Source organism: Plasmodium brasilianum, chromosome 8 (genome assembly GCF_023973825.1).
Source record: "Plasmodium brasilianum strain Bolivian I chromosome 8, whole genome shotgun sequence".
Lineage (NCBI taxonomy): Eukaryota > Apicomplexa > Aconoidasida > Haemosporida > Plasmodiidae > Plasmodium > Plasmodium brasilianum.
The window spans coordinates 1,030,630-1,045,822 of NC_090121.1; the positions used below are offsets into that span (position 1 = coordinate 1,030,630).

Consider the following 15,193-nt stretch of genomic DNA (forward strand, 5'->3'; position numbering starts at 1 on the left):
CTAATTAAGGTTAGTGCATATGCTCATAAAAAGTAATAGAGTAAAAGTTATAAAAAGGCCTGCTACATATGAACATGTGTGTCTATATGTGCATATCTGTATATATACACAAATGTTAGTATATGTATAAACACATTTATATATATGTATGTGTATGCATATGTGTATGCATATGTGTATGTATATGTGTATGTATATGTGTATGTATATGTGTATGTATATGTGTATGTATATGTGTATGTATATGTGTATTGGTTAACATAGTAACATGCACAGTAAAAAAGTTTTCAAAAAGGATATGATAGAAACAAACCTTAGGTAGAGTCGTATGAAATGCAAAAGAATTCTCATCTATTCAGCATGTGTTAATTGTTATTTTTTTTCTGTTCTACTTTTTTATTTTATTTGTATTATAAAAATGTGTAAATTGTTTACGCGAAGTTAGCAACTTTCAATTCTTTATTTTATAACAGTTCGCAATAGGAAAATGTATAAGATTATATATAAGCATACATATATACAAACATTTACACATGTTTACAATCATGTGAAGAGATTATTTGGGAAAATATTTTGCTTTATTTTGCTAAAGAAACTTGAAAACGAAGTTTGGGCACTTTAAAATTATCGTTAATTATTTACGTAGCACTTGTTCTACTTTTTGCAATATTTTAACAAAAGTTAATTATTATATATAGGCCTTCAGTTTTCTTTAAAAGGAACCCTTATGCACACACGCATATATTTGTATATAATAGGTACACGTATATGTATATATATATGTATATATACATATATACACATATATATATATATATATATATTGTTAGAAAAGAATGAAAGAAAAATTGTAAGTACAAAAAAATAAGGATGAGGCAACATTTACACCGAAACAAAAATAATATCATCATTTCGACAATCGAATACAAGGGTTTTTGGTTCTTATAATTATTATCATTTGAAAAAAATAAAAAAATAAAAAATAAGAAACAACAAGTTACTATTCTTTTTTCTTATTTTTTAATTTAAAATTTTTCCCATGTTCTTCAATGAACTGCTTTAATATTTTATCCGCGTAGTTTTCAATTAGGTACCTGCAGGGGGTACAGAGAAAAGAACATTTAAACATACGATTTACAGGTGTGTATGTGAACACATGTTTACGCACGTTGTTCTCGTGCACATACACACGCATAGAAGTATATATATATATATATATATGTTTATATATATGTTTATATATATGTTTATATATATGTTTATATATATGTTTATATATATGTTTATATAATGACACATTCCATGTATATATACATATAGTTGCACACGTTTGTACATACACAACTGAAACGTAATTTGATACACAAAGTATGGCACGATTTAATAATTACCCGTTTTCGTTAAAAAGCCTACTTAACTCAAAAAAGGTGCAGTATATTTGTTTGTTCAACTTGTATGCTACAACAGGAAAAAATATATTTTTTTTTAAACAGCTAAAATGTTTTTTTTTTTGTTTCATTTTATTTTTTTTTAAATAGCTACGGTTCGAGATTTTTTTTTTTTTTTTTTTTCTGTCACAATGTAGTTCTTTTACCTAAACGTAGTGAGCTCTTCTGGACATCCAGTTCGAAAAACAATTTGAGTACTTCTCCCTAATACACACAGAAAAATTAGATGAATAAGACAAGCGATTATCATTTTGTTGTTAATTTTTGGCTAGCAAAAAAAAAAAAAAAAATAAAATAAAAGTAGACATATTTTTCTTTTCATTTCCTTTATTTTTCTCCTTTTATGCTTACATTATTTGTATTTATTATCATGAATATGTCTTCAAAGAACAAGTATTCCAAAATAAAAAGCATAATTGATATAACAAAAAATGAAACCTGCGGTAGCAGATGAAAAAAAAAAAAAAAAATTATTATTTACGTATCCGTGGAATAGTGTAGTATCGTTAAGCACGCCTTATTTGTGTGCATAAGAAAAATATAAAAATAAAACATACTATGCATAGAATTTATTGCCTTTTCTTGCAGTGTGTGCAACTTACCAATAACTCTATCATAAGAAGTGGCTGCTTTTTGTATTGAACAAAGAGAGAACAGTAGGCTCCTACAAACGTTATAGGCGACAAAAAGGGAGATAAAAGAAAATAAAAATATATTAAAAAAATAAACTAGAAAAATAAATTAAAATGGTAAAATTAAAATGGTAAAATTAAAATGATAAATTAATATGATAAAATGGAAAAATAAAATAGCATAGAACAACGGAATGATGCAAATAAATAAAAGAGTAAAACGCCCCTTTTTTGTAGCTTGTTAAAAATTATGTACTACACACCCTCAGGAATGCATTTACAATGTAGCAAAAGGACAAACAAGAGAATATAATTCCATAATAATGATAACAGTAATAATGATAACAATAACAACAATGTAACGCAATAACTCTCCATTTTTTGCGCACGTGTTTACCAATAAATATCAGCACTATGCTTAAGACGATTCGAACGTTCGAATATTTTACATTTTCAGCATAATTTAGATCTCTAATTTTCTTAAAAAGAAATGGAAAATATAATTCGTCAAAGTATACATCCGCAAATATTTTTAATTGTCTATATTATGTATATGAGCGCCATATAGATTCAGCATTCATATTTATTATGGTCATATTTGAGAAAACATGTTTGATATGTTACATTTAACAATTTTCGCATTTTTCCTTTTTTTTTAAAACAAGCACTTAAGTAAAATTATATTTTATAATATATACATATCTATATTTATAATTTTAATACTTGACTTATGTAATCCTGTGCGAGCTTTTTAATCTCCTGTTCACTGTATAGATTTTTTACGTGGTCTGTAAAAGGAAAAAAGAATAAAGAAATTCGGAAAATGCGTACTTTTCAAACGACAGAATGTTTTTAACGCGGTATTCCTTTTTGGGTTAACTGCTATATAGTTACGGGCGTGTGTATGTATCTACGTATGTTCGTGAGTGTGTATGTACGTTTGTGCGTAGGTATGTATGTAAGTGGGCATGTAAGTGTGCATGCATGTACGTGTGTACGTATTTATGTAAGAGCTCGCTCAGCTGTTATAATATCGTTACATGTGCAGTCCCTATTCTCATCGTCAACTTTATTGCTAGGCATTTTTTCTTACTCCCCTTTTATTTATTTTTTTTTATATTTTTTTTTAAGAGAACTTGGGAGAACTTCTTATAGGAATAATGCAAATATACAAAAAGCGCAAATGCAACTTAAACGAAACTTCAAAGAAAATTAAAATCAACTTAAAAGCAGCGTGAACATTTCAAAAATACAATGCAAACAGTTGTGCAGGGAAAAAAAAAGTAAAAATGTAATAGCATATTTAAGCATATTAAAATCCTTAGAAACCGCTTTCACTAATTTAATTTTTTTTTTTTTTTTTTTTTTTTTTCTATTTATTGTTCTTTTTCCTTCACATTAATCTATATTTTGAATAGAGGAGATAAAAAAAGAAAAAAAAAAAAAAAATTGTAGCCTCATGCATGCTGTTCCTGCATACCATTACGTATATAATACCTTATACGTTACACTACTTAATATACACATAATAAAATTTTTCGTGCATATTAAAAATATGTAAAAGAATTTTAAAAGAAAAATAAAACAATGTTTCAGAGCAATAGAGAAATTGAAAATACGTGACAGCAGTAACATATATCACGAAACTGGGTAAAAAAGCAAAGCAGCGACATTAAGAAGAGAAATAAGGAAGTGATATTACAAAGAGATATAACGAAGTTATATTAACAAACCGAATAACGAAAAAGAGTAACTCCGCGAATAACGAAGCATAGTAACTACGCCGAGTAAACTAAGCAGAGTAATTACGCCGAATAACAGCGAAGGCATAAATGATATAGGGGACTTAACAAAATAAGGATATACAATTGAAGAGCTTGACGTGTAAAAAATGTCTGTCGTTAACTTATACACGATGATTAGCCTTTTCATAAAAAAAATATATCAAAAAAGTGTACATTTTTTTTTGTATTTATATTATTTTTTGTATATTATTGAGCAGCGAATGAGAAACAAAAAAAAAAAAAAAAAATGAAAAAAGAAAAAAATGTCTTAAATTTTAATAAAAAAGAAAGAACTGAAACTTGAAAATATTGATTTTAATTTTATATAATAAATGAGTCCTTAGAATATAATTGTATTATTTATTTGTTACTGACACACATTTTATAATTTATATGAAATTAACCGATTTTCTGTTTAAATAAGAAATTTTTTATTTTTTTTTTTAAATAATTACATGTTGATCTGATAATAAGAATTTACTTCTCTCTTTTTTTTTTTCATTGCCAAGATGAATGTTGACATTGCTTTTGATGGAAATGAGTACACATACAGTGGGTACTCAAAAAACTCACTGATAGAAGTAACTTGCTAAATGTGTATACATTTATGTATATATACATGTGTTTATATGTATATGTATATGTATTTATATATATATATACCCCCAAGTTAACGCATGTTGGTATGTACATGCATAACTCAAATCATACTTAAAAAAGGGGCATTTTCACATGTGCAGAAGTATGAATATATTCGTATATATACACATAAATATTTACATATATATATATATATATATATATATATATATATAAATACATTTGTATGTGTATGCACACTGCTTTATTACACCTTGTAGGACAAAAATTACACCATAGATTATGAAAAGTATATACATTTTGCCTTTTTTACATGTTATTATATTTCCTATATAAAAAAAGAAAAATGTGCAGACACGGAAGTTTTAGCTTGGTAAGTTTTGCTTAAATAGGAACAATAGTTTTTTTTCATATGACTTAGCAATATGTATATGTAATATTATGATAAAAATAAAATTTTTTTTTTTTTTTTTTTTGATCTTTCAAAATAGGTACTTGAAAAAGTTTAAACATGTCATAATCAATGTAACTAGCAAAAGCTATTCACAAAAGAATACATATATATATATATATATATATATATATGCACATACAGAAATATATATATATATATATATATGTACATATGCTATATATATGTACATATGCTTATATATATGTACATATGCTTATATATATGTACATATGCTTATATATGTGGATATATGCTTATATATGTGGATATATGCTTATATATGTGGATATATGCTTATATACGTGGATATATTTATATATATATGTATGAATACATTTGTATGTACACACAAGGATTCATAGTATATTTCTTTTGAAGTCTACAAAAAAGGTTAGAAGGACATATTTTAATTTAATAAACAATCTCATACAAGATAAATGTGTTAAGGTAAGAGGAAAAAATACAAAATGTATAAAACAGATGAATTTTTTTTTTTTCAAAATTTTAAAATAACAAAAATTTATTATGTTATATGCACGGGGGCCAATAGAGTGTGCAATACGGTTGAGAAGCGAGATATTATCTACACATATTTACGAATATACGCAAATGTTTACATATATATATATATATATATATATATGTATGGGTATGGACTGTCGTGTCGTTGCTTTTACATACACACGTTATGTATTAATAACACTTCAGGCTTCACTGGGAAATAATAAAAGGTATTTAACGCATAATGAGCACTTTATCTTATGGGCATGGAAAAGAAGGGCTTTAAAATATGATAAAGAACAACTTGACAAATTTTAAATAAAAAAAAAGCATTCATCTGTGCGTCTGTCAGTGCTTCCGTCGGAGCACCCGCTTTTTTTTTTCTTTTTTTTTTTTTCATTTTTAATTATTGATTTTTTAATTTTTGATTTTTCTATTTTTTATTTTTAATTTTCAAATGTATTACTGTATTTCATTTAATTTTATTTCCCATTTTGTGTGCAATATTATCTTCCTATTATGTACGTTGTTCCATCTTTTTTTTTTTTTTTTTTTTTTTTTTTATTGCACATGCTTTTTTTGCATTAAATTAAAATAACAACATTGGGTAACTTTTTTTTTTTTTTTAAAACTAGTTTTTAAAATTTACAATATGGAAATATAAAATGGTCGCATTAAAGGATCATCTTCAAACAAATTTTAAAATGAATGTATATTGGTGCGCCGTAAGAAAGGGAGAAATTAATGGGTTATGTTAAGTCGTTAAGGGGGTACATATATATATATACATATACATACATATATGTACATACTATAGGACCATTAAAGGTAACCTACTGAGTCAAGTAAGAAGCAGCCAGAGGAGTTACTAACGTTTATTGAAGTTTAATGAAAGTTACTACTTTTACATTTGAAAATGATTCCTGCGGGTCATTAAAGATCATTAATAATTGACTTTTAAATAAACATATAATTGTATGGGGAAGGGTAGGTAGTCTTGATGTAGGAGATTTCAGTCCTTTAGAGTAGTTAACTTGAACAGAAAAATGTTAAAGATATTGTGGGGGTTTTACCACCACCACATCCTCACAAAAACATTGTCGAAGAATTTACAAATTTAATTCCTTTTTTTTTTAAATATATTTTATTCTCTTCTTTTCCAAATAAATAAGCTGTTGCGTCTTCTATTATGTATGTATCAAATCCTAAACTAAGAAAACTTAATGCAGTTTCTTTAACACAATATTCAAATATAAATCCGCATATGTATACAGAATTTATATTTTTTTCCTTTAAAACGTTTAGTATTTTTTTATTAACTTTATCATTTTCAAATATGGTAAGACTTTCATGATTTTCTGTATCCGCTTTTTTAATAACTACATCATCAATGTGCCTAATTAATTTTTTATGTATCTTACATCCTAGTGTATTTCTAACACAATGGATAGGCCATACATCTATTGTTTTATTTAAAAAATTTAACTTGTTATATTCTTTTATATCATTTACAGAATTAACGTTTTTATATATTATTTTGCTCTTTTTTATTTTTTTAATATTTTTCAATACATCAGTCAAATTGAATATTTTGTTTTTTTTCAAAAAAGAGGTGTAATATTCATCTGGATGATCATCTAAGGTATTTGTGTCGTTTACTTCATCTCCATCGTCCTCCAATTCTTTCATGTCTGCTTCAACTACATGTACTTCATTTACATCATTTGTTTCCGCTTCATCAATATGATTACTAATTCCTCCTAAACATGTTGAACTTCCGTTTACACAGTTGAATTCCTGTTCGTTTTGTTCGTACTCATTTGCTTTTGCGCTACTATTCGACTCGCTATTTTTGCAAATTTCTTCATAAATTATTCTATGCGTTTTAGCAAACGAAACGTGTAACTGTGGGTGGTAGTCTACAGACAAAATGTGCAAAGTAAAGTTTGATATACCCTTGTTAGTTTTTTCATTCAAACCGTTTAAATGACATTCTTTTGAAAAATTATTTGAATTCATTATTACATTATTGCCGCAATTACTTATGTAATTATGATGTAAGTAATTCTCTTTTCCGTTACTGTTCCCGTTATAGCCATTAGCACGGTAACTATTATTATCATTATTTCCATCATTCCTGCCATTATACGTATCCTTGTGCAGTCCACTATTTATATGATTGTGTTCATTTTCTGAGTCTCTACCCAGAATAACCCCGTTTGCATTTTCTTTTACACTTTGGTTATGTACCCACTTGTATTTATTCAAATATTCACAATTCTTATCAAATGGAAATAATAAAATTTCGTCTTCATATTTTGCAGCATCTATATCGTTACAGCATTTATAATATTCGACAATGTTCTCATTAAGTAGTAAATCTTTTTTATATTCCATTACATTTTTACAATCTCGTAGTTTTAATAAATCCTTTTCACTACAATTAAACAAGTTAAGTCTTATGGAGTTAATTTTATATAGCGCATCCATATATTCCTCTTTCGAATTAAACGCCCCCTTGGGCAAAAAATCGTTTTGAGCGTCTACTATAACCAAACACTTCATATTACTGTGTTTTATTATTCTATGTTACTTTATGTTCAATGGGAAATTTTTTATTTTTTTTTCTTCTCTAATAAGTTAAATTTACTTTTTTTTTCTTTTTTTTTTTATCTGCTCCCTTTTTTCTTTTTTTTTCCTTTTTTTTTTCTTATTTCTTTTTTGGTATTTCTTTTTCCTTATTTCTTTTTTGGTATTTCTTTTTCCTTATTTCTTTTTTGGTGTTTCTTTTTCCTTATTTCTTTTTTGGTATTTCTTTTTCCTTATTTCTTTTTTGGTATTTCTTTTTCCTTATTTCTTTTTTGGTGTTTCTTTTTCCTTATTTCTTTTTTGGTATTTCTTTTTCCTTATTTCTTTTTGGTATTTCTTTTCTTTTTTTTTTTTTTTTTTTTTTTTTTTTTTTTTTTTTTTTTTTTTTTTTTTTTTTTTTTTTTTTTTGACCTTCCGTTTCTCCTTATTTAAAAAGGCATGTTTCAGCAGATATTATATACTCACATGTAAATAAATAAGTATAATGTGCTTTAATGTAATATATTATTATTATTATATGTAAGAACTCCTCTTTATCCGTTAATAGACCCCTTTTTCTGTGTCTATAAAAGAAAAAAAAAAAAAAAAAAGGCAAGCTCAATTTTTTTTATTCTTACAAGGTCATAATCGTATTTACAAAATGAGAGATATTGCTACGTATTTACTGCACATTTAGCACTAAGATGACAAGAGAAAAAAGGAAATTAGTAGCAAAAAAATAAAAAAAAAAAAAAAAAAAAGGTTAAAAAAAAAAGAAAACAAAAAAAAAAAACTTAATTTAAAGTCTTTAACTTTTTATTTCAAATTTTGTTTTCCCCATACACTACCCCAAACTAAATATTGTACTGTATTATATAAATACATATACATATATATATATATATATATATATATATATATATATATACATGCAATTACGTGTAATCTTATAGGTATTATAAGCTAAAATTTATGTATAATAAGCCTGTTATGAAAGCGAAAATTTATTATATGACTAATATTAACATACATGAATATAGTAGCTGCAATTTAGATAAATATTATACCTTTGTGTTGATATATAAAAAAAAAAAAAAAGGAAAATTAAGAAAAAAAAGAAATAGTAGTGTGAACGTTCATTGAAAAAAGACTTAGATCGTAAATATTAAATTATCTTAATTTTTTTTTTTTTTTTTTTTTATTTATTTAGCTTTTCAGAACAATTTTCTTTTCATGGAAAACAATACGTTTTAATTAAAATTTTTTTTTTTGATTTTTAAGATGATATTTTACCTAGTTTTATAATCAAAAAAGTTCTATCCCAAAAGAATTCATATAATAAATAATGTGTATATATATATATATGAATATGAATATGAATATATATTCAACTTAACAAAAAAAGTGGGGGGGGAGGCCCCTTTCAATGGTATTATATACAATTGTTACACCTTTTTCTGCAACCATTTTATTGGTTATATATATTAAACTTATTATTGTATATATATTTTTTCTTCAATATTAAAATCTATGACATGTAAAATTTTTGTTTAAGTCTCCTTTAGAATTATAACACTATCTTTTTTTTTTTAGAAGAAAACACTAGCAGTAAAAAAAAAAAAAAAAAAGAAAAAAATATAATGTACTCATTGCATTTTGAACAATTTCACTTTAATTTTACACTTAAATTTGTGCTCATCTGTTTGACGTCCCTTCTATACAACAAAAATGTTTAAGCTGAATATCGAGAAGGATTATTTTACTTGCTTTATTTTACATAATTTTTATAATTTTTCTTTTTCTCTTGCTCCATTGGGAAAATGAAATGCATAAAAATAATATAATGTTCAAAAAAAAATTTTTTTATCGGTTAAATTGATTACGCATAAAAGTCCTTATTACCGTAACATAGGACAAATAATTAATATGTTTCTAAGATATCAGTTTTTCTTTTTCTTTTTCTTTTTCTTTTGCTTTTTTTTTTTTTTTTTTTTTTTTTTTTTTTTTTTTTTTTTTTTTTTTTTTTTTATTATATTTAAACTTTGATATTTCAAGTGCCTACTTTATGCTTGGTAAGCTCCATAAATTTTTGCTAAATTCTGCATAATGAAAAGAAGATGTGAAAAATAAATCTTACAGTTTACAATATAGTTTACAAACGCATAGTATAAAAATGTATATGCAAATGTATTCGTAAATGTATGAATCGAAAATTTATATACATATACATATATATATGTGAATGTGTGAATGTGTGAGTGCGTGAGTATGTGTGTATATTTGGGTATTTGCGCTAAGAGGGCGCTAAGTAAAAAGCCCCTGTGCAACTTCAATGAAACGAGTTTTCGCATTTTTACAAATAATAACAAGGAGATATTTTTAAATCCCCAGAAAATTTATGAATTTGTTTTTTTTTATTTTTCTTTTTTTTTTGTTACTCTTTTTTTTTTTTGTTATTTTGTTATTTTTTTATTTTTCCGTTTTTCCGTTTTTTCGTTTTTGTTATTTTATTGGGGAGGAAAGGTGGTAAAAATCATAATTATGTTATGAGAGAAAGATAACTATATTGTTTAAATTATTCGCATTAGTCTTTTTTCTCAATATTTAATATTTAAATGGCATGCTTTTTCTGTCAACTGATAATATGTAGAAGGACCATTTTTTTGTGTGCGTTTTTTCTTTGGGTTTTTACCCTATGTATTGGTTTAGGCTTATCGGTGTAAATATATTTTTTGCTGTAATAGTTTTTGTTTATGTCTGCCATATAAGTGGAAAAAAGGGAATAAGTAGTACGTGTGTGTGGGTTTATATATTTTTTATAGTAATATATACTTGTGTACATATATATATATATATACACTTTATGTGCATATTATGTAGCATATTTTCCGTAAGTTGTACAAGACCTCACTTACGATAGTTGTACTTAATGAATTTTATTATCTGTTCGTAAATGCTCTAAAAAAAATATATTTGCGCTTTTATTTTTTTTAGATGCAGAAAAAAATAAATAAATAAATATATATATATATATATATATATAAACATAACGCCCGTGCAGCAATTATAAGGTAAAATAAAAAATAAATTTTTTGAAAAAAATAATAAAATTTCCTTTCCCCAAATGAGGTAGTACACATTATATTATAGTCATGAAATGGTCCCCTTTGAAAATTAAAAATTTCCTTGTAATGTTATGTAAATACATGTATGTATCTACATATATTATGTAGTTTTCTATTTTATTCCTTTATAAAAAGATATAAAGCAACATCTTTTACTTTTTACATAGCTTAACTATCGAATATGCTTTTCTTTTTGTTTCTTTTAAATTTAAAATGTATATATATATTTATGCGTCTATATATTTTCGATTCATAATTTCAAAAAAATTTAGTAAAAATACAACAAAAAATACGATTAGCACATTATTCGGTATATTGTAATATATGCGTGTGTACTGAATTCATTATTTTTCTTTCTTTTCACTATTTCTTTGCAAGAGTTATATGCATATGCTGCTCTTTATACTATATATATGTATAAAATTAAAAAAAAAAAAAAAAAAAAAAAAAAAAAAAAGAAAAACTGCTTGTAAAATTGTAAATTAAATAAAAAAAATCCAATGAAAGGGGAGACTGTTGTAAGGACGCTGAGGAAATTTTCCACAAAAGGATTTTTGTTTCCCTAATCTATTCCTTACAAAAAAGAAATAAAAATAAAGTAAAATAAAATAAAACAAAGACAAAATAAAGAAAACAAAGACAAAATAAAGAAAACAAAAACAAAATAAAGAAAACAAAGACAAAATAAAGGAAGGATAAAAGTAAGAACTGTTTTCCTTTTCTTCCTTCACAAAACGCATGGTTTTTCTTTAATTTCCCTTGTTGACTTATTAGGAGCAAACAACGTTCAACGGCAAAAGTTCAAAGGAGTAAACTCCATAAGCTTTTATGGGTGAAAGACTTATCACAGAATGATCTAAAATTTTTACGCGACTGAGCATATATACATATATATTCATTTATATATATATATATATATGTATGTATATATTGTGTTTCTATATGACAGCTATTACAGTCTTATTTGCCCAGTCATATACTATTTATCTTTTAATAAAAAGATTTACACTTTTCATTTTTATGACTTCTTAAAGCATAATTTTTCCCTGGGAATAAGGAATTAAATTTTAATTGAACTTCACAAATTATAATATCTCTTTGATTATTTACAAAAGGGGAAAAAAAAAAAAAATAAATAATAAATTACGATGAATATTCTCTTGATGTGATATGCTTTTTTACATAGGAAAAAGACTTCATCTTTTATTTATTTATTATTTTATTTTATTTTATTGAAAATATTATCTTACTCTTTATATACTAAGATATATATATATTTTTTCTTGAACATATGGAATATTGAAACTGTTATAACTGTGTTATATTTTTTAATTTATTAACTTCTCACTACAACTGGAACAAGCATGTATGTACCTTATAATGTAGCAAATTTACCATTACACATGTATGACGCATGCGTTGTTTATATAATTACAGGATTATGCGTGTGTATGAATACCTAATTCTATGCGTTTGTATATTTGCTCTGAAAGAAGTACTCATAACGAATAATAAAATAATGAAAATTGTTTTTTTCACAGTGAAGCTGTTTATTTCTTGTATAGAATGGGTCTAATGATATTTCAAAATGTATGTTCATAAAATGAATGGAATATTTTTTTAAATAAAAAAATTTATATGCATATATTTATTCAATAGGAGAAAAAATGTTGTTTGTATGATAAGTGGGACAATAGTGAGGAGAATAAATATTTTTATTTTTTTTTTTTATTTTTTTTTTTTGTTACATTCTGTGTGGTTGAAGTATTTATTAAAACACATTGCAGTGTTCATTTATTTATATATTACATGAGAATCGCACTATATATAAAAAATGAAAAAAAATAAAAAAATTTTGAAGTATCATCTTTTCTAAAATGTTAAATTACTCTTACAACGTAAACTTACTGTGAGTACCCGGATAAAAAAAAAAAAAAAATTCGTCTGACGAATCGTAATATCTCACACATAACAAATAATACATGTTTTCCTAAAAAAAGTAAATTCAAATTAGGACCTTGGAATGTGCCTGTCGGGTAAGTTAAGCGAGATGAACTTATATTAAGTAATTATTAAAAAAATAAAAATAAAATAATTGTTTTATTATTAATAGAAATTAAGAATATCAATGCTTATAATAATGTCATCCTTAGTGATTAATACATAAATTATTTTCCAGCTTGAAAAAGTGCACAAATGAATGCATGTATATATACGTATATAAATACTTACACACAAACCCATGTATATATGTATTTATATAAGTATGTATATATGAATATATGTATGCATATATGAATATATGTATGTATATATGTATAAAATGTCAATATATGTTTATTCCAAAAAAAAAAAAAAAAAAAAAAATTATTATGTAATTAAAACCATTGTGATTGAACTTATCCGAATTATACTCTCATCTCCCTGCTCTAGTATGAATCTTCTCTTAAGGAATATAATAAAAACAAATGTACCAATTCGAACAATAGTTAAAAAAAACAAACAAACGTATATTAAACTTATGAAAATATTTACATAAATGAGTAAAAATATTTTATTATTTGTCGACAATTTTCAAATATATGTACTTTTGTATTTATTTGAAATTTGCGCAATAACATCAATGTATTGTTATGCATACAAGTATATATATATGCATATACATAAATATAGGAGCATATATATATATATATATATATATATTTTTTTTTTTTTTTTTTTTTATGTCCTTTCTTTAATATGCTCAACGCCCGACGCTTAAACACTGAGGGGGGTATGCATACGTATGCATGCTGGGCCTTTATGATGCTAAAAGCAAAATGACGTTATGTCGGTTTTTATTAATATTTGTTTAGAAGCGTACTATGATATGACAGTTTTAACCCAAAAAAAATAAAAATATATATATATATATGTACTTATGTAAGTATGTACTTATGTAAGTATGTACTTATGTAAGTATGTACTTATGTAAGTATGTACTTATGTAAGTATGTACTTATGTAAGTATGTACTTATGTAAGTATGTACTTATGTAAGTATGTATTTATGTATGCATTTATTTACATATGCATGTGCCTATGTATGTATTCATATTTATACTTCCTTTTGAAGGCTGTAGAAGCGAGAAAAAAAAAATGAACGAAAAGTGTGCATCCTCTGAAATACTTTTTTTAATCTTTAAGCAAAAGCGAAGAATTTAAAAAATTCTGAATTTTTTATTTTTTTTTTTTTTTTTGGCTACAAGGATTTCAAAAAAAAAAAAAAATGAGAAGTGCATTTAATAAAAATATACTTTTTATTAGCTAGCTGAATATAAAATAAAAAAAAGGTGTGGGTGCATTAAAAATTGTTGTGTATTATTCTGTTAAGTATTCCCTTATTGTAAACGTTGAACAAGCCAAAAACCAAATTCTACATTTTTTCATTTTGAGATAGCTTAAATATAAAAAATAAAAAAAAAAGAAATAAAAATGGTAAATATTTTTGTTTCATATTAAATTTAAATATATGGTATGTATATATATATATATATATGTACAAATATATATAAATATATATAAATATATATAAATACATATATACATATTTTTATATATATTTGTATTTCTTTTTTTAATTAATATTTCTTCACTTTTTAACTTTTTCTTATGCATTTTCCTTCAATTTTTTTTTTTTTTAAATTCATATGAAAATTTATTTACATAAATTTTCTATTTTACATGTTATAATTATAACTATACTTTAATTTGTTTGAACTTAATTTTTTTAAAAAATATAGCAACCAAAATATAAAGTTAAAAAGTATACATATTCGTACGTAAATATGCATAAATAAATATACGTACAAATATGTATGAATAAATATATACATATATCTGTATAATTAAATAAATATATATATAAATGCTTATATAAATAAAAATACATATAGAAAAATACATCTATAAAAGAACATCTATAAAAGTACATCTATAAAAGTACATACATAAACGTACATATATATATATATATATATATAAGCCCATTCATACATTTCACGTATGCTCGTAACCATTTTTCAACCAACCCCTTAAGCACA

General features: G+C 24.4%; 3 protein-coding genes across 3 annotated transcripts; 1 reads left to right on the top strand and 2 right to left on the bottom strand.

Moving 5' to 3' along the window:
• Positions 1-1,000: 1,000 nt before the first annotated feature.
• On the bottom strand, positions 1,001-3,163 carry MKS88_002397 (signal peptidase complex subunit 2; the record flags this gene model as incomplete). Its single annotated transcript, XM_067215402.1, has 8 exons — positions 1,001-1,094; positions 1,392-1,458; positions 1,595-1,652; positions 1,800-1,886; positions 2,051-2,112; positions 2,478-2,559; positions 2,804-2,868; positions 3,121-3,163. The coding sequence occupies 8 exons, from the start codon at positions 3,161-3,163 to the stop codon at positions 1,001-1,003; spliced, it is 558 nt and encodes a 185-aa protein (XP_067073832.1).
• A 1,210-nt stretch (positions 3,164-4,373) lies between these two features.
• MKS88_002398 (uncharacterized protein) lies at positions 4,374-5,737 on the top strand (the record flags this gene model as incomplete). Its single annotated transcript, XM_067215403.1, has 5 exons — positions 4,374-4,445; positions 4,725-4,837; positions 4,956-4,989; positions 5,297-5,365; positions 5,627-5,737. The coding sequence occupies 5 exons, from the start codon at positions 4,374-4,376 to the stop codon at positions 5,735-5,737; spliced, it is 399 nt and encodes a 132-aa protein (XP_067073833.1).
• A 768-nt stretch (positions 5,738-6,505) lies between these two features.
• Positions 6,506-7,984, bottom strand: MKS88_002399 (nicotinamidase; the record flags this gene model as incomplete). Its single annotated transcript, XM_067215404.1, has 1 exon — positions 6,506-7,984. One exon carries the CDS (start codon positions 7,982-7,984, stop codon positions 6,506-6,508), a length of 1,479 nt encoding a protein of 492 aa, XP_067073834.1.
• Between the last annotated feature and the right edge of the window lie 7,209 nt (positions 7,985-15,193).